The sequence below is a fragment of the Helicoverpa armigera genome, chromosome 4 (assembly GCF_030705265.1).
Source record: "Helicoverpa armigera isolate CAAS_96S chromosome 4, ASM3070526v1, whole genome shotgun sequence".
In the NCBI taxonomy this organism is placed as follows: Eukaryota; Metazoa; Arthropoda; class Insecta; order Lepidoptera; family Noctuidae; genus Helicoverpa; species Helicoverpa armigera.
Window position 1 is genome coordinate 2,713,461 of NC_087123.1, and position 20,767 is coordinate 2,734,227.

The 20,767-nt window shown below is 37.0% G+C and overlaps 5 protein-coding genes across 9 annotated transcripts in view; 2 read left to right on the forward strand and 3 right to left on the reverse strand.

Moving 5' to 3' along the window:
• Nucleotides 1-150: 150 nt before the first annotated feature.
• Nucleotides 151-3,507, reverse strand: LOC110370506 (proliferating cell nuclear antigen). The gene is made up of 7 exons (XM_021326336.3): nt 3,349-3,507; nt 3,032-3,151; nt 2,748-2,854; nt 2,350-2,507; nt 1,110-1,226; nt 763-938; nt 151-441 (listed from the first exon to the last, which is right to left on the reverse strand). The coding sequence occupies exons 2-7, from the start codon at nt 3,143-3,145 to the stop codon at nt 331-333; spliced, it is 783 nt and encodes a 260-aa protein (XP_021182011.1). The 5' UTR covers nt 3,146-3,151; nt 3,349-3,507; the 3' UTR covers nt 151-330.
• Nucleotides 3,508-3,905: 398 nt separating this feature from the next.
• LOC110370500 (NAD(P)H-hydrate epimerase) lies at nt 3,906-5,512 on the reverse strand. 2 transcript variants are annotated; one of them, XM_021326329.3, is made up of 4 exons: nt 5,349-5,512; nt 5,025-5,233; nt 4,386-4,709; nt 3,906-4,235 (listed from the first exon to the last, which is right to left on the reverse strand). In XM_021326329.3, the coding sequence occupies exons 2-4, from the start codon at nt 5,198-5,200 to the stop codon at nt 4,001-4,003; spliced, it is 735 nt and encodes a 244-aa protein (XP_021182004.1). In that variant the 5' UTR covers nt 5,201-5,233; nt 5,349-5,512; the 3' UTR covers nt 3,906-4,000. The 2 variants fall into 2 exon arrangements, with proteins under 2 accessions (XP_021182004.1, XP_021182003.1); XM_021326328.3 differs by having other exon boundaries at nt 5,308-5,477.
• A 265-nt stretch (nt 5,513-5,777) lies between these two features.
• On the forward strand, nt 5,778-9,286 carry LOC110370460 (transmembrane protein 115). Its single transcript, XM_021326269.3, has 4 exons — nt 5,778-6,329; nt 6,656-6,851; nt 7,986-8,162; nt 8,614-9,286. The coding sequence occupies exons 1-4, from the start codon at nt 5,819-5,821 to the stop codon at nt 8,834-8,836; spliced, it is 1,107 nt and encodes a 368-aa protein (XP_021181944.3). The 5' UTR covers nt 5,778-5,818; the 3' UTR covers nt 8,837-9,286.
• Nucleotides 9,287-14,258, reverse strand: LOC110370459 (E3 ubiquitin-protein ligase Hakai). 2 transcript variants are annotated; one of them, XM_064034438.1, is made up of 8 exons: nt 13,753-14,258; nt 12,707-12,894; nt 12,381-12,455; nt 12,110-12,211; nt 11,873-11,983; nt 11,485-11,622; nt 10,900-11,038; nt 9,287-10,527 (listed from the first exon to the last, which is right to left on the reverse strand). In XM_064034438.1, exons 1-8 carry the CDS (start codon nt 13,961-13,963, stop codon nt 10,358-10,360), a joined length of 1,134 nt encoding a protein of 377 aa, XP_063890508.1. In that variant the 5' UTR covers nt 13,964-14,258; the 3' UTR covers nt 9,287-10,357. The 2 variants fall into 2 exon arrangements, with proteins under 2 accessions (XP_063890508.1, XP_063890509.1); XM_064034439.1 differs by lacking the exon at nt 13,753-14,258 and adding an exon at nt 13,179-13,331.
• A 355-nt stretch (nt 14,259-14,613) lies between these two features.
• The window catches only part of LOC110370503 (MAP kinase-interacting serine/threonine-protein kinase 1), a 72,142-nt gene continuing 65,988 nt past the window's right edge, over nt 14,614-20,767 (forward strand). Inside the window, exon 1 of one of the 3 annotated variants that reach the window (XM_021326332.3) lies at nt 14,614-14,765. Coding sequence is in view for 2 of the 3 variants with exons in the window: in XM_049846976.2 (XP_049702933.2) it covers nt 16,521-16,716 (196 nt within the window). In the remaining variant the exon portion in view is untranslated. Of the gene's footprint in view, nt 14,766-16,505; nt 16,717-20,767 lie in introns of those variants that run through there. The other 2 variants (XM_021326331.3, XM_049846976.2) reach the window with 2 other exon arrangements.

Below are 20,767 nucleotides of genomic sequence, written 5' to 3' on the forward strand. Positions count from 1 at the left end.
TTGCTATGCAACCATTGCAATCGTAAGTTTGCTTTATATTTTAATTTACACGTAAAAATGGTACCCAAATGGCATAAAATTCCAACAAAAGTATTCTGGATTCCGCATTGTTTCAGTTTATGCTAGGTTTATAAATTAAATCCATATTTGTGTAGAATGGCTTTATTTATTACCCTACAAAAATACTATTACTTATCACAAGTTCCGGCGATACACACAGTGTATTGAGATATCAGGCCTAAGAAATTGGAATTTAACATGATATTCTAGAAAGTGCCAGTACAAGTGAGTTACATAATTAAAGTAAAACTTAACAAAGTAAACTTAAATTTAACTGTCTTCTTCCTCGATCTTAGGAGCTAAGTAGTAGCGAATGTGGCCAATTTCTGGAATGCGGTACTCTACGACCAGGGGAACATCAGCCGACATTGACAGTTGAACCTGGAAAAATTTACGAAATATTTAGTGAAAAAGATTTAAAAAAAAAAAAACAAGCTGAAACCAGCACGTTTTGATGGCAAATTTTACAATACCCCTAAAATGTTTTGCCCATAAGATTCACGAATAGTGGAACAAACTCCCCAGCAGCTTACAAAGCATACAAGTTATGGAAAACTTATTAAATATACTGCTGCTTAAAAATATGTAATTTACTGGGAATAAGGGCAGGAGAATACCTGTTGGTACTACTAATGTAAAACACCACACTTTCCTAAATATTTGTGTGACAAAAGGTAGGTGTTTAATTTTGGGTAAGTTTACCTGTGGACTGAGGGATGTGGCTTTGGTGAAGTAGTTGAGATACTGGCAAGCGAATGTGAGTGTCACTGGTTCCTCCATCTCAATTACCACAGCCTCTTCTTCTTTGTCAATGGAAGCAGTCTGTGCGAGCTTTATGTTAGCTGAGCCAATGTCGCCTGACGCTGAGAATTTTACTCCTGTGGAAGAGCAAAACATGATTTAGAAAAAAGTTTTAAGAGATTCATCATCACCTGCAAAGGTTTTTCCCAACTACACTGGCTCAGCTTCTAATTTAACTAGATACAGCCGAGTACCGTGTTGTGTGTAAAAAGCTTGATATCTGCAAAGGGACCAAAATAAATACATACCCTCTTTGGTGCAAGAAATGACCATAGACTCTCCAAACTGTGAGAGATCACGGCAGATGCGAGCGAATTCACCACTAGGTAACCGAATGGTGCAGCTGTATTCAGTCTCAGGAATGCCTGTTAAAAAAATTAACATAATTATAAAACAAATTGCTCAGTTTATAAAAATATTTTTTTTCAATAAAAGTGTAAATAATATGAAATCTCAATGATTAAACCATAAAACAAATGCAATATTGATAACATGTTATAACATTTCATAACGAGAACAAGTCTGAACTTGAAAGGACTGTGATTCACAATGATTACAATTAGGGCTGCCATTTCGAATTTCGCCAAACCCGGACAAATATTTAAAAAACCCGGACATTTGGCGTAAATCGCATTTTTTCCCCGGACGAGTCCGATTTTTTTTTGTTTAACAAAACAAGACCTAATTTTTAATATTACCATATTACTTAAATTCAATGAGGTCCTTCCTTACATGAAAAGTCAGTGCCTTCTCTAGCTTATGTAGTACCTAGTATTGAAAGATTGTGACTTAATGTATTTCGAAGGTCATAATTAAGAAAGCTCATTTGGAAACTAGGAGTTACCTTCTTGATAGGTTAGACAAAAAAATGTTGAAAAATACAAACAACTGTAAAGTGAAGTCGCCGCGAGCGCAGCGAGCGCGAAAATTTTTGAGTTTTGGGTCACTAAAGCACCTAAACTTATATAATAAAAATATCCGCAAAGTAAAGAAGCCGCAAGCGAAGCGAGCGCTAAATTGTTTTAATATTGGGATATTAAAGTAGCTAAACGTAAAAAAAATCGTGGCAAGAAAAGAAGCCGCGAGCGAAGCGAGCGCGAAAATTTTTGAGATTTGGGACACTTCGACTTCTGCATTATTAGGCGCCCGGGTTATTCGCATACCCAGGCACCATAGGTTAAGATGGCCCTATGAAAAATGTCCGGTTTTCCCGGACACTTTGAAACCCGCCCGGACGGCCCCGGACAGCCTCCAAACGAGGACAAATCCGGGGAAACCCGGACGGATGGCAGCCCTAATTACAATTGACCTTTGCAATCCCAGCCTCATGTAGTATGTATACTAATATTATAAAGCTGAAGTGTCTGTTTATGTTTGTTTGCTTGAATGCCATTTATTGAAGACTGCTATAAAAACTACATTTTACCTAGAATGCAAGTGACTCTATAGGGAACAGCTAATATAATTGACAATTGCTTATCTACTCACCCAAATGCTCCAAATCCAAGTTCATGAGCTTCATCTCATAATCGGAGACTTTCTCTTGGTTGGGGCTCTCGAACACGAATGTAACAGTGTCTGCATCATCCTGTGCCTTGATTGTTACTGTGTCTTTGTCACCAGCACACTTCAGGATCTTTGACATACTACAAAAGATTGTGGTGTCAGTCTATTAATGGAATTACAAAGAAAAAGTGAAACTATAGCAAAGACCAAGCATGGGAAATTGTTTAATGTTTTTATTCATTTGTTTCTATTTACTGCAGATAAATGTCCTGCTGTTGTTGAGGTCTAGAACAGCTCTGAATATTGATTTCAAGTATAAAAATGGACATCAAAACACGTAAGTAACACGTATGTTGTAATTAGGTACAAGCATAACTTACCTTCCTAAATTCATGCCCATGGAGATATTTCTATCACATCTGTACTTGTCAAAGCCATCAGATCTGAGAGTGAGAGACACAAGTGACACATGGGAGTTGTCCATCGCCTGAAACAACATAATATACTATATTGAAACCACTACAATAACTACATGACATGACCTGACATACATACTTAGATATAGAACAATAAAGATAGGTTCTTGTAAAGTAGACAATTTCATCTAGTCGTCAAAGTATTGAGTGGTGTTATAAGGTCAAATAGATAAGCACAATTACAGTACCTGCAATTGAATCCCAGTGTTATCGCAGTCAAACGTGGCTTGTGTAAGCAGATCTTTGATGGCTTCCAGCACCTTCTTGAGGATGGAGCTACGTAAAAGACGCGCTTCGAACATCTTTAACTGTAATAAAGTTACGTTTAATGTAAGTTTTGAAGCACTGGAATGTTGATTCTGGGTTGTAACACAAAGAAACAACGCCACAGCCATGGAACTGTAACGGATTTTCACAAAGGTTTTTCTGGTTCAAAATTCACGTTTAACCGACTAAATGATCTATTTCCACATAAAACTAAGTATTACAAGTAACTATTACTTACATTTGAGTATAAAACAGGTAAAATGAACTAGAAATCAATTTAAATAAGACACGATGCGTCCAAGTCGCTGACCTCACCAACATAAATGACAGCCGGTCGCGGGAAAAAACGGCGCGAAAAGTTGGAACGTCAACGCTGTTTGAAGTTTGGTAGCAACATTCCAGAGTAAATAGTTTATTTTATCTACATTTGTAGCATTAAAAATGTTTACCAATAATTACCGGTTTTTTTTATTATTAGTTTTTTCATTGCGTCTCGAGGGAAACCCCTTCACGTATCTATAGGGACAAAATATATCCCATGTTACTCGGGGGTAGTCTAGCTTTCCAACAGCGAAAGAATTCTACAAATCGGTTTAGTAGTTTCGGAGCTTTTAGGGTAGAAACTATGTTTCTATTGTCTCTTTATTTATTTTATTAGTAACACGGAGTAGTAAAAATTAGTTATTATAATAGCGAGTGCGCACACTGCCGCCTGCTTGAAACTTCCACAGAAGATTTAGTTTTGGGTCATCTTTTAACTTGATATAATATTGTATAAAAATGAAACAAGACACAAACAAACCCAATAATGTATATTTATAACAAAATTCAAAACAAGAATTTCTAAAATCTTATAGACTATAAATGTCACCATGATGCCATCCAATAAATTAACAAGACAACTGGACCACTTGATCCTCACAAGGGTAGGGGGGTAGCCTTAGGAAATATTTCTTCAGTATGCCTGGAGGCAAGAACCTTCCACCAAGGAAATGCTTTGCGTCAAGTATGTACTCTGTTTGGGCACATAGCTTTGGTGCTGACAGTGATATGAGGAGGGCAGGTCTGAGAACCTTTCCTAACCCTGGACCATTTTCAACATGCCACCCACTGGGAATGTCCACACTGAAAGAAAAAATAAATCTAAATAAAATATGAATACCTAAATCTCCATAATAATACGTGCTTTGACCATTATTCCCTTCTGATTTGGATTGGAGAAAAAAGTTAATGAACACAAAAGTATTTCTTAACTATACAGTATCTAGATAGTACCTGCAAACTGGTATACTGGCATTAATTAGGGCATTCATAGAAGGTGACAACTCATCCCTCACTGGTGGCTTGAAACTGAATCCAAAGAGAGCATCAACCATAACTTGGTACTCATTAGACAAGGTCTCTGCGGGAGGAAGCTTGTCTATGATATTGACACCAAATGACACACATTGGGATAAAAGATTTTCATAGAGCGGCTTTGGTGTGCGTTTGGGGTAGTGAATAGTGACTTCGTATCCAAATAAAGCCATGTGCCGAGCTGCAACTAGGCCATCCCCTCCATTGTTTCCGGGTCCACATATGATTAAAGCTGATGGGTGCCTGAAAGTTTATTTAATTAAATTAAATATAAAATAACTAAATCACATACTATTTCAGAATCTTGTTTCTTTACTGGTTTACACAAATTCCTTTCAAGTCCTTGATGAAAGTTAGCATACTTAAAGGTGTTATGTACCTGACAATAATGCTACTAGTTAATTTCTGTCTTGTTATCTGGACCCTATATTTAAGAATATGCAGACGAGAGTTTTTTATTGTTATTAAATAAACAAAGAAGTTACGGTCAGTGGCTCGTCTTAGCGGCAGAGTAGATTTAATTTGTGATAAGATGAAATTTTTTTGCTGAACACTTACGTAGCTGCTGGATAACAGCGTGAAACAGCGGTAGCGACACTAAGCCCCGCCAGCTCCATCAGCTGGTCAACACTGAACTTATACTCATTGAACAAGTCCTCATCCAAAGCGATCGCTTCTTTCTGCGTTAAATACCGCAACCTGTAGTTGCTACATGGTTTCTTAGGTGAATACATCACGCCTTTTCCCGAAATTTCAGCTTTACGCAGCTAAAATCAGACAAAACTCTCAAACAAGGCAAAGTTATTGATAAGAATGACCCGGCAAAATGTAAATATCGTACCGACAAAGCACTACTTATAAGCCGAAATAGCATTTAGATACCTAAAGGTAAATCCGGAAAATAGGAAACACTGTGGAATTAAGTTCTTAGCTAATTTTCTGAAATTTTGACCGGGATAGGGATCCCGGATTAGTTTTTTTTAATGAGAATTCGCTATTTGACAAATGTTATGTACGATATGTCAAAATATTACAAAGTACATGCAAAGCATCGATGCAAAGTACTAGGTACTGTGCCAAAATGTTGTTGTTTATTATTGTACTGAGATTGGTATTTTTTTCATCCCTGACGACCCCAATTGATCAGGATACCATATGAATGTTTATGCAATGGCTTAATATATTGTATTCTTTGTAAAAACTCATCTTAAAAAATGATTTATTATAAATTTCAACACCGTGACGTCTTTCTTAGCGTAAAATGGAGTGCAAAAAGATAAATTGATGTTGACGTTTCAATAGTTTGACAGCTTTACGTTTTTGGATTTTCGTTTCGTTCATCCGTCACAAAAATGGCTGCGCTAAGGGTATTCAGTCGTAATTTGCCGTATTTACGACAACAGTTTTCGGCATTGTTAGGAAACACATCGCCATCGGTGAAATTCATTTGTGTAGTGGTAGTTATAGGGTATATTCTATCGTTTTCCGACGATGTTGTGGACGTTCTCAGTGTCACTCCAGGGTATTTGTTGCCACCTTCGTTTCAATTCTGGTCCACTTTCACGTTCTGGTTTCTCGAGATTCATTTGTGGGAAGTGATCATCGACATTGTGACAGTGGGACTATGTGGAAAACTAATAGAACCGTTATGGGGTCAAATGGAAATGATGAAGTTTTTCTTGTTGACCAATGTTGGTGTAGCATTTCTAACGACGTTCTACTATTTAGTGATATTTGCGTGTACAGGACAAACGTCCTACTTGTTCGATATTCACGTACACGGCTTGGCGGGGTACCTGGCTGCCGTGAGTGTAGCAGTAAAGCAGATTATGCCAGATCATCTGCTGATAAAAACACCATTAGGTGCGAAATGAGTGATAAGTATTGTAGTTTTAAACTTGTTAGATTATATTCAATAGTTTAGGTTTATCACACTTCAGTGATTGCCTTGAATAACTGTGAATACACAGTATACTTGAACTTGTTATTTGCTCTATTTATTAGCATGTCACTTGGTTTTTGTGGTCAACAATATTTTGAATACATCTTAATTTATTTGAATAACAATCAAATCCAGCAGTGGACTGCCATAGGCTGATGATGAATGAAATCCAGAAAATAATATTTTTTAAGCAAAAACTTAAACTACAACAAACCATCAATATCTAATTGAAACCCCACAATTTCAGGGAAGTTAACAAACAGATCACTACCGCTGCTGATTCTAATAGCAGCCATTATCCTGTGGGCTATCGGAGCCCTGGAAGGCACGTACCCTTGCATGTGGGGCAGCGGCACCATCCTCTCCTGGATCTACCTGAGGTTCTGGCAGAGGCATAGCAGCGGTACCAGAGGAGATATGGCTGATAATTTCAGTTTTGATAAGTATGTACCAGTTTTTATTTAGTAGTATATAAATGTTTGATCTACTAATTAGCTTGCGGTTTCACCTGCTTTATTCTGGTGAATATGGGATATTAGTAATATGGAAGTCTGCATCTTTAACCTTTTGAACGCCAATGTCGGCTATAGCCGACATGAGCAAGCGTGCCCTGTGCGCCAACGACGGCTATACTCGACAAAAAACAGGTCGCAGAAAAATACAAAATAAACCTATTAAATCATTACTTTTATGTATTTTTTAGTAGATATTTAAAATTAAGATTTTCGGGCTTGGCGTACAGGGCATAGGAATACCGATATGGCGTGGCGGTGAAAAGGTTAAGTATGTTTTGATAGCAAAAGTCACCAATATCGACCCAAATTTTCGGTCTACAATATCAGTATGTTGCAGAAGTAAACAGTATGATTTTTAAGCAGTAAATATTTTTACAATCAAGTTAATTTGTAAAGATGACAAAGTAAAGAACATGTTTACTTACATAGATGGTTTTTACTTTGTCTTGCAAAAAGGAATTTATGACAAATGTTGTCTCTTTGTTTGTCATCTCGAGCAGTTGTGGAGAACAATGGGCTTGTAATCTGATGCTGTCAGTTTCCTTTCATAGGTACTTTCATACTCTGTATAGACAGTTAAAGAGTCTAAGCAGACAAACCTGCTGATGATGAAAAACTGATGATTTGAGACAGGCAAAGCTTTCTGATTGAAAAGTTATTTAAATTAATGCTGTAAAGCTAAAGAGTTTGTTTGCTTGAACATCATCGGGAATACGGATTTGATTTGAAGAATTCTGTCAGTGTTAAATGACCCATTTATTGAAGGAGAATATAGGCTACTTTTTATCCTTGTGAATGAGTGCCCATAGGATGGAGGAGAAATCGCTGGTACAATCTAGTATGGAATAAATTGACGAAAGTAGATTTATGTATGCTATCTTACTACTGATGTAGTCAATGATTTAATTAGCTTATCTCAAAGTACACTCATACTATTTAAAAACCATTTGCTCATTTTAAACTACTAATCTTATTGATTAAGTATGAGTCACATATCCTTAAACAAATTAAAGCTACCACCAAAAATAATCTTACCTAAACATTTTTTTTTCTATTTTGCAGTTTCTTCCCTACGGTCCTGCAGCCAGTAGTGCGGGGTATCCTCGGGCCGCCACATCGCTGCCTCGTGCGGCTCGGCCTATGTTCGCCGAGTCCGCGGCGCGTGCACCTCGCGCTCAGTCCACGGGGAGTCACTATATCTATGCCGGGAGTGGAGCCACAAGATATGGAGAGGCGGAGGTGAGTGTGGACCTACTTTATTGTTTTTTTTAGGCTTGTGTTGTTGTATTAAAATGGATCTGATTACCAGCCAGACGTTTGCTGATCAAATAAATGGATAGTCAAAATAAAGCTAGCTGCTGATATGACAATTTACTGACTGCAACATTTTGCTAGACAGAAGTCAGAAGACATCACAAATAATACAATATGAAGTAAATAACAAGATGTTTTGAGGCTGCCTATTGTACCGTGTATAATTAATTTGCATATTTCGCACGCTCCAACAATTGAATTATGCAGCCCTACATTTATAAAGCCTGCAATTTTTATAAATAATAAATAAAAAGAAACTGAAGCAACAGAAAAATCACAGATTTAAGATCTGTTGAAATAAACCATTGGTCCATCTACTATTATTAATATGTCTACAAGAATTTCCCAAGCTAAATTTCCACTTACGCGTTTTCAGACAAATCGCGCTCAAAGCGTTGAGCGAGAGATTATCGAAGACTTCCGAACAGACGCGGCAGAAGAATCTATCGACCAAAGTGAACATGGACGCGGTGAGGAAGGCGCAGTCGCAGGTCATCCCGCAGTTCCCGGCGGACGCCGCCGCCAGCCCCGCGCCGCCGCCCGAGGCCACGCTCGTCGACCTCGCCGACCCCGACCCACCCACCACCAAGCAATCATGATCCCCGCAGGTCTAAGCTATATAAACAAGGCTGTTCACAGAACCAATGTAGAAATAGGCATGCTTCATTACGAGTGCCTGACGATCTCAAATTCCATGTTTGAAAATATTTATGAGTCTGTCAATTGGTATTCAATAGGTTGTTATAGAGCATTTCATGGACATCACACGTTAAAAGTGCATTTCGATTCGTTAGTTTGTAAGCTATAGCATTTCTGCAGTGGCGCTGTGAATCTATACGAAATAGTATTCATTTTATTTTTTCTTTTATAAAAATCCAATAGTGTTATGGTAACAGTTGAATGTATGGGTATAAAAAAGTAAATATTTTTTGCAGATTTTATTGCATTTGTTGATTGTGTCTAGCTGAGGAGAGTGAAAGATGTGACATATTGTAAATATAATTGATATTGATTAGTGTTAATTAATAAAATAAATATCTAATCACTTATTAAGATTTTTATTGCTTTTCTCTTCATTTCTTTTTTACAAAATTGTCTTATTTTCCATGTCAGATCAACAGAATAAGGAATTAATTAAAAGTTATAGTAGTTCTAATGGGCACAGGTGGAGAAAGTAAATAAAATAATAAATGATTTACACTATAGCATACATAGAAACATTCGTTGTGATGCCTATATCAAGTAAGGCACTGCAAAGACAAATAAATATAGGGGTTAAAGTTAGAAAATTGCACATTACAAACAGGATATATCTCTTAGCACAACAATAACCCCTTATTATGAGTAAATATAATTATCATTACATGTTTATACTAATGTACAGAAAATGGAACATAAATCTATTAGCTGAAGAAAAAATAAACTACAGATATTCAATTCAATACAAAATAAATGAATTCTAGTATAAAATAGACTTTCTTGTGACCTGTACACTATGAGATTATCCTATACCACATAATGTGGAAATATATAAACGTATTTTACGGTACTTCATAACGCCAATTTATTGTTTGAGTGAGTTGTCTAGGCGATACTATCGGGGCGCGGTCAATGATACCAGACAGGCATAATATCTAACATACTAGATAACACTTATCAGACTGTATGACAAATACGTAATAAAGCTGGGTTCTAGTTTCAATTTCATCATTTGTGGCAGTTTCAAATTGATTAACCAAGCAATATGCTTATTGAATTATAATAACAATTTATTCAGATTTTTTACATTCTTCAATTCACGCCAAACTTGATGACGGCTCGCAACTAACTTCCGATTGCGTGTAGCTCATACCTGCACCTCTACCGCTCGCTGATACCTAAAATGGTTACTGGTACGCTACCCGCTTGATATTCCAATTCGTCATTAAGTTTGGCAAAGACAATGCCAGCCATCAAAACATACTTATTCTCACAATACATACTCACTGTCACAGAAACGCCCCAAGTAACAAGTTCAAACCATCATATATTTATAATCTCCAATATCCATTACTTCAAGTCCTCGAGTCACACAATTGTCACTCTCGATCTCGCCACGAAAAGCGGCGTTTATACAAAGGCTACCTATAGTAGTGGTGTTGACCTTGAGGCGGCCACTGTTGGACTGGTACTGAGGGTTGCTGGTAACCCTCGCCCCAGCGGGCACCCTCGCCCATGGCGTTTACGGATCCCATGGGAACGGTTGATGACATGGGTGAAACGCCTGATACGTTTGTTGACATGCTGCCACCTGGGGAGTAGAAGTTAGGTTAGATTTTGAAGAGAGGCTAACCTGAAAGTAATGACTGCAATGTACGCTTGGTTTTTTAAATTGGTTCATCAGATCTATAAGTCACATTTTATGTCCTCACAACTAATAATATATTTTTTATATTGATGATAATTATATCCTGTTATCCCTAATTCCCGGATGGGGTCCTGCCATAAGGATCGAGGAAGGCTTTTTCAGTCCTTTTGATCTTGAGCATCAAGTTTGATTGCCAATGCAGCTGAGAACTTACAATATTAGTATTTTCCCTATCCCATGGGCCACATATGGTATACATATGTATATGGCCCATAGTGATGGTGAAACGGTTAATATAGATAAACATATACAAACCGGGCTGCACATAAGCCGGCGGCGCGGAGTACGGCGGTGCGGTCGCGTAGTACGTCGGCGGCGGCACGCTCATCGTGTGTGCTAGTACCGGTACTGATGATACCGGCGGCAGCGAGGGTGGCGGCACTGGCTGTGGTGGCTGGAAGATGTTTAATTAAGTACATTATAAATCGGGTAAATTATTACACGAAAGCGAGTAAGTCATACATGTCATTTATGCGATCACAAGGTTGCTCTGGTATTTAATTTTGGCTCAGTTGGTCCCTGTGATCATCTTGTCATAACGAGTTACTGTGTTTCGGAAGGCACGGTAAATTCTCCAGCTGTCATTTCAATATCTTTGGCAGTCATTTGAGGTAGTCCAGAAGCCAGACTCTGAAACAAGTAGTTTTGCCAAGAAGCATCGGATTGCCTGGGTAACTGGGTTAAGGAGATCAGATAGGCAGTCGCTCCATGTAAAACAGTGGTACCCAACTGCATCTGTTTAGACTGGAAGCCGAATCTAATATAGTTGGGAAAAACCGTTGGGAGATGTATGACAAATTATCTACATCAAGAACTACATAAACATCCAAGAATACTGACCGGATAATAATTATAGTAAGCGTGTGAGTCAGTCTGGTCCTGTATGGGCACCGTGATGAGGTTGCTGCGCGCGCGGGGCCGCTCGCCGCCCGCGTGCGCGTGAGGGTGCCCGCGCGGGTCGCCGGCCGACGGCGGCAACTGAGGAGATTTCATTAAATTTATTTGTATCAGACATATGAGGCCCATATAAGCATTATACATAAATATTATACCTGAATTATATACCAATGCATATGTTAAGGGATAATCAAAATATATTGGTTCATCAATAAGAAAAATTGCTAATCATGACGGGTTTCTAAGTTATGATTAGAAGTTGTATGTAATTCCGCAAGTTTTACTGAGCAAAGTAAATTCTTTTAAAAACAAATCATCATGTTATACTTACAGTTAATGGTTTGACAATAGCTACTGTATTCGAAGGGGCTTCAGGCTCAGGTTTGCTCTCCACGGCTCCCGAAGACACGTGTCTATGGTTGATATGAGCCTGTAGATCTCTCTGGAAAAATAAGGACAATCTTTTATAATAGATCATTACAAATTGTAATAATTTAAAGTCTGTTAATGAAAAAATATAATGTTATTGATTTGCAAATTCAAAAGTAAATATAGAAATGTTATTTACCTGAGATAAATAAGTTCTCCTACACCCTGTGTTACCATAACGCGTACCAGAGTGTGTACACATGAATACTGTGCCTAATCCAGTTTGTTCTACTCGCAAGACCTGAAATTATACAATATCATTGGAATACAGTCTATTACTTCTGATCAAATTACTAAGTTAATTTGGTGAAAACACACTACAATTTAACATACATTTTTAGGCCCAGTGTAGTCAACTTCCGGTCAGTGGTAACAGTTTTACAGGAAAATCGAAAGTTATATTAATTTACCTTTTCTCTACATCTAGGGCAGTGTGTATGTTCAGCTCTGGCACAAGACAAACAAAATACATGCTTGCATGGTATCTGTAACAGACCAAGTAATAGAGTTAAAGAAATATACATCTCCAGAAAGAGCACTTTTGACTCAAAGAAAAGCTTTGAGAAATATGCACACAACTTTAGAGAACTTGAGAAATCATGTTAGACATGTTTTGTAATAATTTATTTCATAGCAATCTTACACAGATGTTTCCTTTACAGAGGCACAATGTAACTATTTTGTACCATTTCACAAATCGATATTTAATAATCAGATAAAGTGGAACACTTCTTACCATTCGTCCATATATGAGAATAGGTTTAGAGCATATATCACAGCAATAAATCATAGGATTGAGGACTTTCTCCCCGATGAGGGTGGCTCGGTGGCTCCAGTCGAGCCTTAGCATAGGCTCTGGAGGGCCACGCTGAAGTGTGGTGAAGACTGGAGCTTCTAGTTGAGATATATCTGAGGGAACTTCCACTGAAATAGAAGAAGAATCTGTGTTAGAGGTTTTATTATGTGGTAGACTGTTTATTTGCTAATTTATTTGTAAGTAGAGATGTTAAGGCTTTGGTGGTTTTTTTATTAATCTGTAGCTTTGAGGTTTTAAAAACTAAGTATGATAGATACTTAGCTACATCCGGTTAGGCTGGAAGCCGACCCCAACATAGTTGGGAAAAGGACTCGGAGGATATAATATATGATGATAGATACTAGAAGGGAGGCTTCTTTAAAAGATGTTTAAATATTACAGTGAGCAATACCAGTTTTTCTTTTCATTTTGCAGATAACACTTTAAATAGATAAATTACACTTTTCTATTACTATATTTCTCTATTAACTGACATAGTTTTTCTTCATGGTATAAATAAAATGTATAGTATACTGTTAAACTTTTCGAAATTTCAATGAAGGAGCCACTTGCACCATATCTTTGTGATAAGTGATAAATAAAAATGATGATAAAGTAGATAATGTTCTACAGATAACTTACAAGGAGTTTGTATTCATTATTTTAGGCCTGCTAGGAATGGGCTATGTTGTTTATTGTGTGGGTGTTTATTAGAAATACTGAATTAAAGGATGCTTGATAACTTCTCAGAGGCAAAATAAAATGGTAGTTAGCTAAGTTCGATTAAGAAAGTGAGGTTATGTGTATAGATTATGATGCTATTAGATTACAGTGATTGACAGTACATATGCGGCTTTTATTTATTTTACTTTGTGGCTGTATTTTTAGTTCGTACTAAAAAGTCTAGTAAGTAAGAGTCTTCAGGCTCCCTATCAATGTTGAATGAATGCTTTCACAAAAACATAGATAAAATCACGACAACTTACATTTAGCTGGTTCAGTAGGTTCTGGTTCCTCTTTAGGATCTTCGTTAACGATTTCTTCCTGTTCCTGAGAGGTTTCTTCCACGGAACATTCCTCCTCATCACTTGACATTACTTTTGGAACTTTCTTTCCTCGGCCTCTGCCCCGACCACGACCGCGGCCGCGGCCCCGACCACGGCCCCTGCCCCGGGCATTTCTCTTCTCACTATTCATAATTATTAGCAGAAAAGCCGCCTTTTTTTCACCTGAACTTTAACAGTGATCACTTAACCTCTCACTCAACTAGTGAAAGACACTAAACACCAACAAGCTACGCCACGATGCTATAAAAGTTTGTATAAATAATCACTAATTTAGATTATCCAATTCAATTTGGAGGGATTTTATTCAGTTTAATAAAATTCCATTACAATCACAATCAAGTCACGAATACAGCTATTCATCGATTATTAACATTAGTGAAGTAAATACTATTCGACTAATTCGAACGAGTATTCGACTAAACTACAAAAATCATTTTATTTATTCGTGAAGATGTCATTTTGGGCTGTTTATTTTGTTCTAATATAAATTAGAAAATGAAATCTGAAAGATTTAACGTAATTGAAAATATATTACGTTAAAATTAACAACTCGAATTTAAAGAATGCTGATCACTCGAATGATTAGATATGTGAAACTCGGCTGAGCATCCCTATCGAACAGTAACGTTCCATTATACGGTAAGATAATTTTTACGCTGTTTTTTTCCTGGAAATTATTCCTCAATGTAATCAAAGATTTATAAAAATTTTGTTCATTTAAAATAATATGATAACATTTTATTGCGGCGTGAGCAAGTTTCTGTTGTATTGAAGATTCCCAAGTGATTGTGGAAAGGAGTGTTTTAAAAAAGTAATGTCAACAAATAAAAAAACAGAATTTGCCGGTTTTGTCCGTGTCGTAAATCATCAAACATCTGCCTTGCTCTTGAAAATGACCGACGATGGCTGAAAGACAATCACAACTTACTTTTGTAAGTACTTTTCATATTACTTTAAATGCAGTTTCATAGGAAAAACGTCCTTTGGAAACACGATTGCTCCGACGACCGTATGGAGTATGATGTTACGTCGCACATTTTAGCGGTAGTTTCAACTTTATCGCATGTTATTATTTACCTCCGTTATCGAGGTTCTTTTGAAAATATACACACATTACTGTTTAGTAGGTAAATAACTGAAGGACAATTAAATAATTAGATATCTTCTACCTCCCGGTAGAGAGAATACATTTTTAATAGGAATAACGAAGAGGTGTTTTTCCTACGCTTCGAGTGCTACGCTTAGAGTAAAAAATATAGTAGTTAACTGCCTTCCTATACATAGATAAAAACCAGGGATATTCATATTCAACACAGTCGTCGTCACAGCGAAGAATAAAAACGTCCCCGCTGGGCTAACGCTACCCCCAAACCTGGGGAGATTTGCCTATATTCCTACTGACCGCGCTGGGTATGTTCCTATGCGTGTTGGTGAGAGGTCAATTCAGATTGATTGAAACTCACTTGCGATGATGCAGGCCATGTTTTCTACAGTTAGTTTGTAGGTACTAAATCTAGCTCTATAAGGCAGTTCTCTGAATTTGAAAGTTAATTAGAAACTTCGTACCTATTAGCGGAATATTTGCCAAGTCGCGGTTTATCCAACCTACTTCGGTTTCCTGCATTTGCTTCCAATTTTAGTCAACGCCGCTATCAGTACACATACTAATTGTTTGATTACCACCTGTAATTACGTAATTAGTTTGTTTACCCCAAAGATTTCGCAAATGCGTTTTTCGCAACAGCGCAGTGCATCGACATATGCGTGCGTTGCCTACATATGCAGTGTACGATGTCATAACTCACCGATCATATTGCAGTGTTCTTTTGCATATTCAACGCAATATTATAATAACAATGAATCGTAAGAAATAAGTGTCAATAATGTTATGCTTTTGGAATTTGTACTTTAGGTGAGTACCTTCTTTCTTGGCGCCAAACACTATTCGTAATAACCGGAGTCGTCTGTTCGAAGTTGACTTTCCGAACTTCCGCATAACAGTCGCGGCAAAGTGTTATAGCGCGTAAATTATTCTCAAAAGGGAAGAGAAAGGAATGGGCAGAAAGCTTGAACAATGATGAATATTATAGATCTTTATCAAAAAATAAACGTGACAACACTTCAGACAATTCCAGTCTCTTTTAATTTTACGAGAACCCTACAGTGATTATTTATTTTAAGCATATCGATGGGTATTCGCAATGATGAATCGAGGTAATTTTAAGTGGCACTTGTATCAGGGGTGAATCCGGCACTCAAAAAGGTTGTGGGCATTTAGGTGGTGACAATTCAGGTAGGTACGGGGGTAAGGGAGTATATGCGGTAGTACATAGGGGTAAAGGTACATGCGAGTACATAAGGGAGTACATGCGAGTACATAAGGGAGAGTGAAGGGGTAGTATGTACATAAGATAGATAAAATATACGATAGGATAGCACATAGGCGTACCGCGTACATACAAATAATAAATAAGTGTGACTCTACAAGTAAATAAGGCCTGTTGGTCCAAAGTGCAATCCACGATAGATCTGCCACTGACTTGAATCAGCTTAGGCACATTTTTTAGATATTTAATAACTCCAATTTTAAGATCACCAGTTCTCCCCTAAACTTACCTAAGTATTTATTATTTACGTCTGCATTGTTTATCGAAACTGCGTAGTAAGGCTTTCGCAATGCGCCAGACATGCTTATACTACAGGCTGTACACCTAGCCTCACAGCTGCAGCCCTTTAGGGTCGATCCCTTAAAATACGCAGTATTTATAAATTCCGCAATCGAACACGAACTGGGCGAAGTTCAGGTGTATTTTGGCTCTACCCGAGACGAGGCAGACGTATCAGGGAAACCATGTGGATTTAAAACAGTTTTGTGTGAAAAAGGTAAGATTTCTGATGCTTAATACTATTTGACTAGTGGTCAGGCCTTTTAGAAAATGTTTTGTGTTAGTATTTCAAGGGAAACGTGAATTTAGTATGTTTATTTTTATTTTTTAACCTCTTCGTAACGTGGTTTTAGAGGACGTGATAGTTCGTGCCGGCTCGCGATAGATGGCGTAAGGGTACGAGTTTTCCACTGAAAGTAATTTTCTTTAGGCTTAAACAAAATCTGTGGTTTAAATTGAACCTTCTAATTAACATTATAACTATTTAGTACTAGTTAAATTACGAAGAAAAAATTAAATGTTGCATTTATAAATATTTGCCTCGCTAAAGGTTTCTTTTCTATTAATATTGTCATAACAAACTTCAGCTATTTTTCCAGTCTACGGATAGGTATGAACCTAGTCACTTTTCCATTATTTCAATATCAAATTGCATTTATTCAAAATAACTTCGTTAAATATTACATCAAAATGAGAATGTCCCCAAAAACGCCCTTCCTATGTGTGTTTGCTGGGAAGAAGTGGAACAACAAACTTCCCAGATAAATTATACTACTGCACTTAAATAGCTTACGGTGCTTCTCAAATGACTAACCGATATCCTGGAGTAAGTCATTTACCCATGTAAATATAAATATTTACATACTAGTAAATTACATTATACATTCGGCGTCACGCTCCTTCCCTTTAGTGGGTGATCAGAATTCCAGGCGTTCGTATCGATAACGCCTGGTATGTAGTACCGCTTGAAGCCTTGGAACACCATGTTTGGTATAAAGAACTGTGTTTTTGTTAAAATTCAGGAACTGATTGCCTGTTTTTAATTGGCATGTTTGTCGTTCCGTGGGTCTATTTTTCGCATTTGATGGACCTTATTCGATGTAGCGCTATCCTATCTTTAAGAATATGGGCAAGATTTTCTTCGATAAGTTCGAAATTGTTAAGCCAACCATGTCCCGTAGCACATTCGACCGTGAGGAGATTCATAATTGCCTGTGTTGCTCCTAGACAGATAAATAAAAGTTATCCATTCAGTAAATGCTTATAAATCAAAAGTTTTCCTTTTCTGGCTGTAGGCTTGATTTATATTACTACACACTGTTATCCAACCGAAAACCCGAAGATTTAGTTTTACCTCTGTAGACGGCATGGCTTTTCGTAATCTAAAAACATCGTTGATAAAATGTGTTACATATGAGTCACCATGCATGAGCAATGCAATTGGTAAGGCTTGGCAGAACTAGGGTAGTAAAAATATTCGTGATTTTATGTAATGACTAATACCTAGTTACCTAGTAGTTCTTACACCACGTTTACTCAGACTGGGCTACTGGCAGACGTGTATGATAATGATTTAATGATATCGTTTATTACAGCAGCGATAGGGAATTTCAAATGTGTGACAAATAACCTTCGATAAATGATGCTTATTGAATCAGCCACTGAATTTGAACAATGCTACACAGCTACACGGATGTTCCAAGCCATGTAAAAGCATGGTGTGTAAAGTATTGCCGATAAAGATTGCTACGGTATAATGTGTTTTTCTAAAATTCTATCGAGAAATTGTTCATTATTGACAGACTATTTATAAATATATTTTCAGATCTTACTCAGGAAAATCATTAGATTGCATAAAATCAATTTTCCCTCTGTCATCAAATTCCTTACAGTTTACTTATTTATGTTATTTGTTACTTCTACCTTTTCAGCGGCTCTTATACTTACGAGTTATTTTCTTTTTTCGCCTCTTTCTCTGGAAGCAATGACTTATTCAATCTTGGACATAATGTTTCAATCTTACATCCTGGTAAATATTAATGCTTCGGCCCTCTCTTGTATTGTGATTAGGTGTTTATCCAGTCAGGGTGCTTCGAAATTCATGAGGTCATTGTCGTTGCCCCTTATATCTTAAGGTCTACCATTTGTTGAAGTGTTGTATCTTAATTTTTTGTTTTCTTTATATGGTTTTGCTTGTGTAAGCTTCTGATGAAATTTTCACCGGGATTGCCATGGTATTTTAATTATTTTTGTCTCGTAATATAATATTGTTTGCTTCTTTATTCTAGTTGTATCTAATGCTGTATCGTTTGGCTGCCCGTTGATAGCCTCATATGTTTTATTATCAGTCATCGTCCGCATTTTAACTTTGTATGTCTGCTTTCTATCATTAGTTTCATATTTGCCACCTTCTTTGAATACTGCATTATTAATCATGTAATCTTCATTGTTTTCCTTTATCGCTGAAGTGTTCTTGAAATATAGATTTGCATAGAGAATAACAGCGCGATAAAAATAATAAAGAATAGAAATTATGCACAAGATTATATTTTACGACGGTCTGTTTACTAAGTCTTTCAGTAAACAACTTTTTCATTATCCTTATCAGACAATTATTTCTGGGGAAACTATTTTTTACGGCGATAGGTAGCGACAATCAAGTTATTTTCCATTTGAGGCTTAAAATGAATTCGTTGGAGGTGATGCGATGCATTTTGCAAGCAAACACTTATTCAAATTAATTTAGTTAATATTGTAGGTACATGTAGGTATGTACATACTGATTTATTCTCCGGATACGATATAGATTCAAACAAACCTTTTGTTGTCAGTCGTTGTGAATTCAATGCACGGAATTTTAAAAGCTCTAGCCTTGAATCTTACTTCTATATTCCACGGCGCGCGAGCTTTGTACGCATTTGTTGTGGTAGGGGCCCGTTACCTATCGCCTACCGATATTATCTTCGCGTGGCGAGTATACTCACAAAGACATTTGCACAGCCAGATAAAAAGTAAAACACACATAAATACACGCGCTGTTCACGCATCTAGATAATTTGCAAGAAATTACACTAAAGAAAGTAAAACTATGCTGGAAGTTAGAAGTCAGAACAGATAATTCACAGTTCCCGATAACATTTGTGACATTTTTATTGCCTTAGTCTTGCAATAAAGGTATGATATACGATAATGTTGCCAATCCTATTACTTACTTATCACATTGCTAACAACAAAGAAAGCTCTTTCGGCCTCTAACAATACATTTTAATGAGTACGTAGGCGTCTGAAACGTGAGGCACATTGGGACGAAGAGGTTTATATTCTTTGAAGATAAACTCTATTTTGTTTTACCTAAGATTTAATGTCACTCATTTATGTGGATACAGATTATTCAAATTAAGTCAAATCGTTTCGTGATATGTTCGCAAATGTAACCATCGTCAGTGTTGGATTCCTTTCGTCCAGTTTGTAGGTATACAATGGTTTAGTTCAAGCAAATATGGGTGGATTTCCATTATGTAAGTTTGCTCTGCGATTTCCAAGTGTGTTGGGCGCAAATGTTTTAACTTCTCGATATATTATTTTATTTAATGTTTGAGTACTGTCTACGTTGTGTAAAGTACTTGTATCCACAATCTATTTGTATAGGATAAGGAGTCTTCAGTATGCTTATAATCTTGCAAGGTTAAAACAGATATGGAATAAAAGTGGTCACAGGGCTAAAGAAGCAATTTGTTAGCATTAGGATAAAATATCAGATTTTTTTAGACCTTTTCCTGAAAATTTTCAGTTTCTACAGACACACGACGCAGCTGTAGGTCAAGATTTAGGGCAGGTTGCGTCACACTTGGGTTGCATGTATGAAAGTATACCTAAGCATACAACCCAATATCCTTGTTCCAAAGACAGTATCTTCCTTTTATCTGATACCTCAAATCCATCTAAAATCATGATTTCCGAAAGCATGTATAGTTGAAACTTTAGATCCATCTGTGAGTATCGTTCTAGTGTACTCCTCGTAACAACTATGTCCCAAATGATCTTCCTATTTTGGTTTCTCTACAAATCTTATATCCTGAATAGAATTTATTTCTCATCACTTTGTTTAGGCGTGATTTATTTCAGTCCCGTATAAACAGATGAAGTTTGCATCTGTATTAAGATGACCGGACACGACCTCAGTACAATCTTAGTTTCGTTTTGATTTCCCTGCCCACGGGGTTATCTACATATTGCACTTCATAGCGCCACGTATAAGCAGAAATAAT

Excerpts from the sequence above, each read along its gene's own strand:
- LOC110370506 (XM_021326336.3), bottom strand. The coding sequence starts at position 3,145 with ATGTTCGAAGCGCGTCTTTTACGTAGCTCCATCCTCAAGAAGGTGCTG. Across the intron at positions 2,855-3,031 it reads ACACTGGGATTCAATTGCAG|GCGATGGACAACTCCCATGT; the intron begins GTACTGTAATTG and ends ATGTTGTTTCAG. Across the intron at positions 442-762 it reads CCACATCCCTCAGTCCACAG|GTTCAACTGTCAATGTCGGC; the intron begins GTAAACTTACCC and ends AAATTTTTCCAG.
- LOC110370500 (XM_021326328.3), bottom strand. The coding sequence starts at position 5,340 with ATGCTATTTCGGCTTATAAGTAGTGCTTTGTCG. Across the intron at positions 5,234-5,307 it reads TTATAAGTAGTGCTTTGTCG|CTGCGTAAAGCTGAAATTTC; the intron begins GTACGATATTTA and ends GTCTGATTTTAG. Across the intron at positions 4,710-5,024 it reads CGCTGTTATCCAGCAGCTAC|GCACCCATCAGCTTTAATCA; the intron begins GTAAGTGTTCAG and ends ATAAACTTTCAG.
- LOC110370460 (XM_021326269.3), top strand. The coding sequence starts at position 5,819 with ATGGCTGCGCTAAGGGTATTCAGTCGTAATTTGCCGTATTTACGACAA. Across the intron at positions 6,852-7,985 it reads GATAATTTCAGTTTTGATAA|TTTCTTCCCTACGGTCCTGC; the intron begins GTATGTACCAGT and ends TCTATTTTGCAG. Across the intron at positions 8,163-8,613 it reads CAAGATATGGAGAGGCGGAG|ACAAATCGCGCTCAAAGCGT; the intron begins GTGAGTGTGGAC and ends ACGCGTTTTCAG.
- LOC110370459 (XM_064034438.1), bottom strand. The coding sequence starts at position 13,963 with ATGAATAGTGAGAAGAGAAATGCCCGGGGCAGGGGCCGTGGTCGGGGC. Across the intron at positions 11,984-12,109 it reads GGAGAACTTATTTATCTCAG|AGAGATCTACAGGCTCATAT; the intron begins GTAAATAACATT and ends TTATTTTTCCAG. Across the intron at positions 11,623-11,872 it reads CTATTGTCAAACCATTAACT|TTGCCGCCGTCGGCCGGCGA; the intron begins GTAAGTATAACA and ends AAATCTCCTCAG.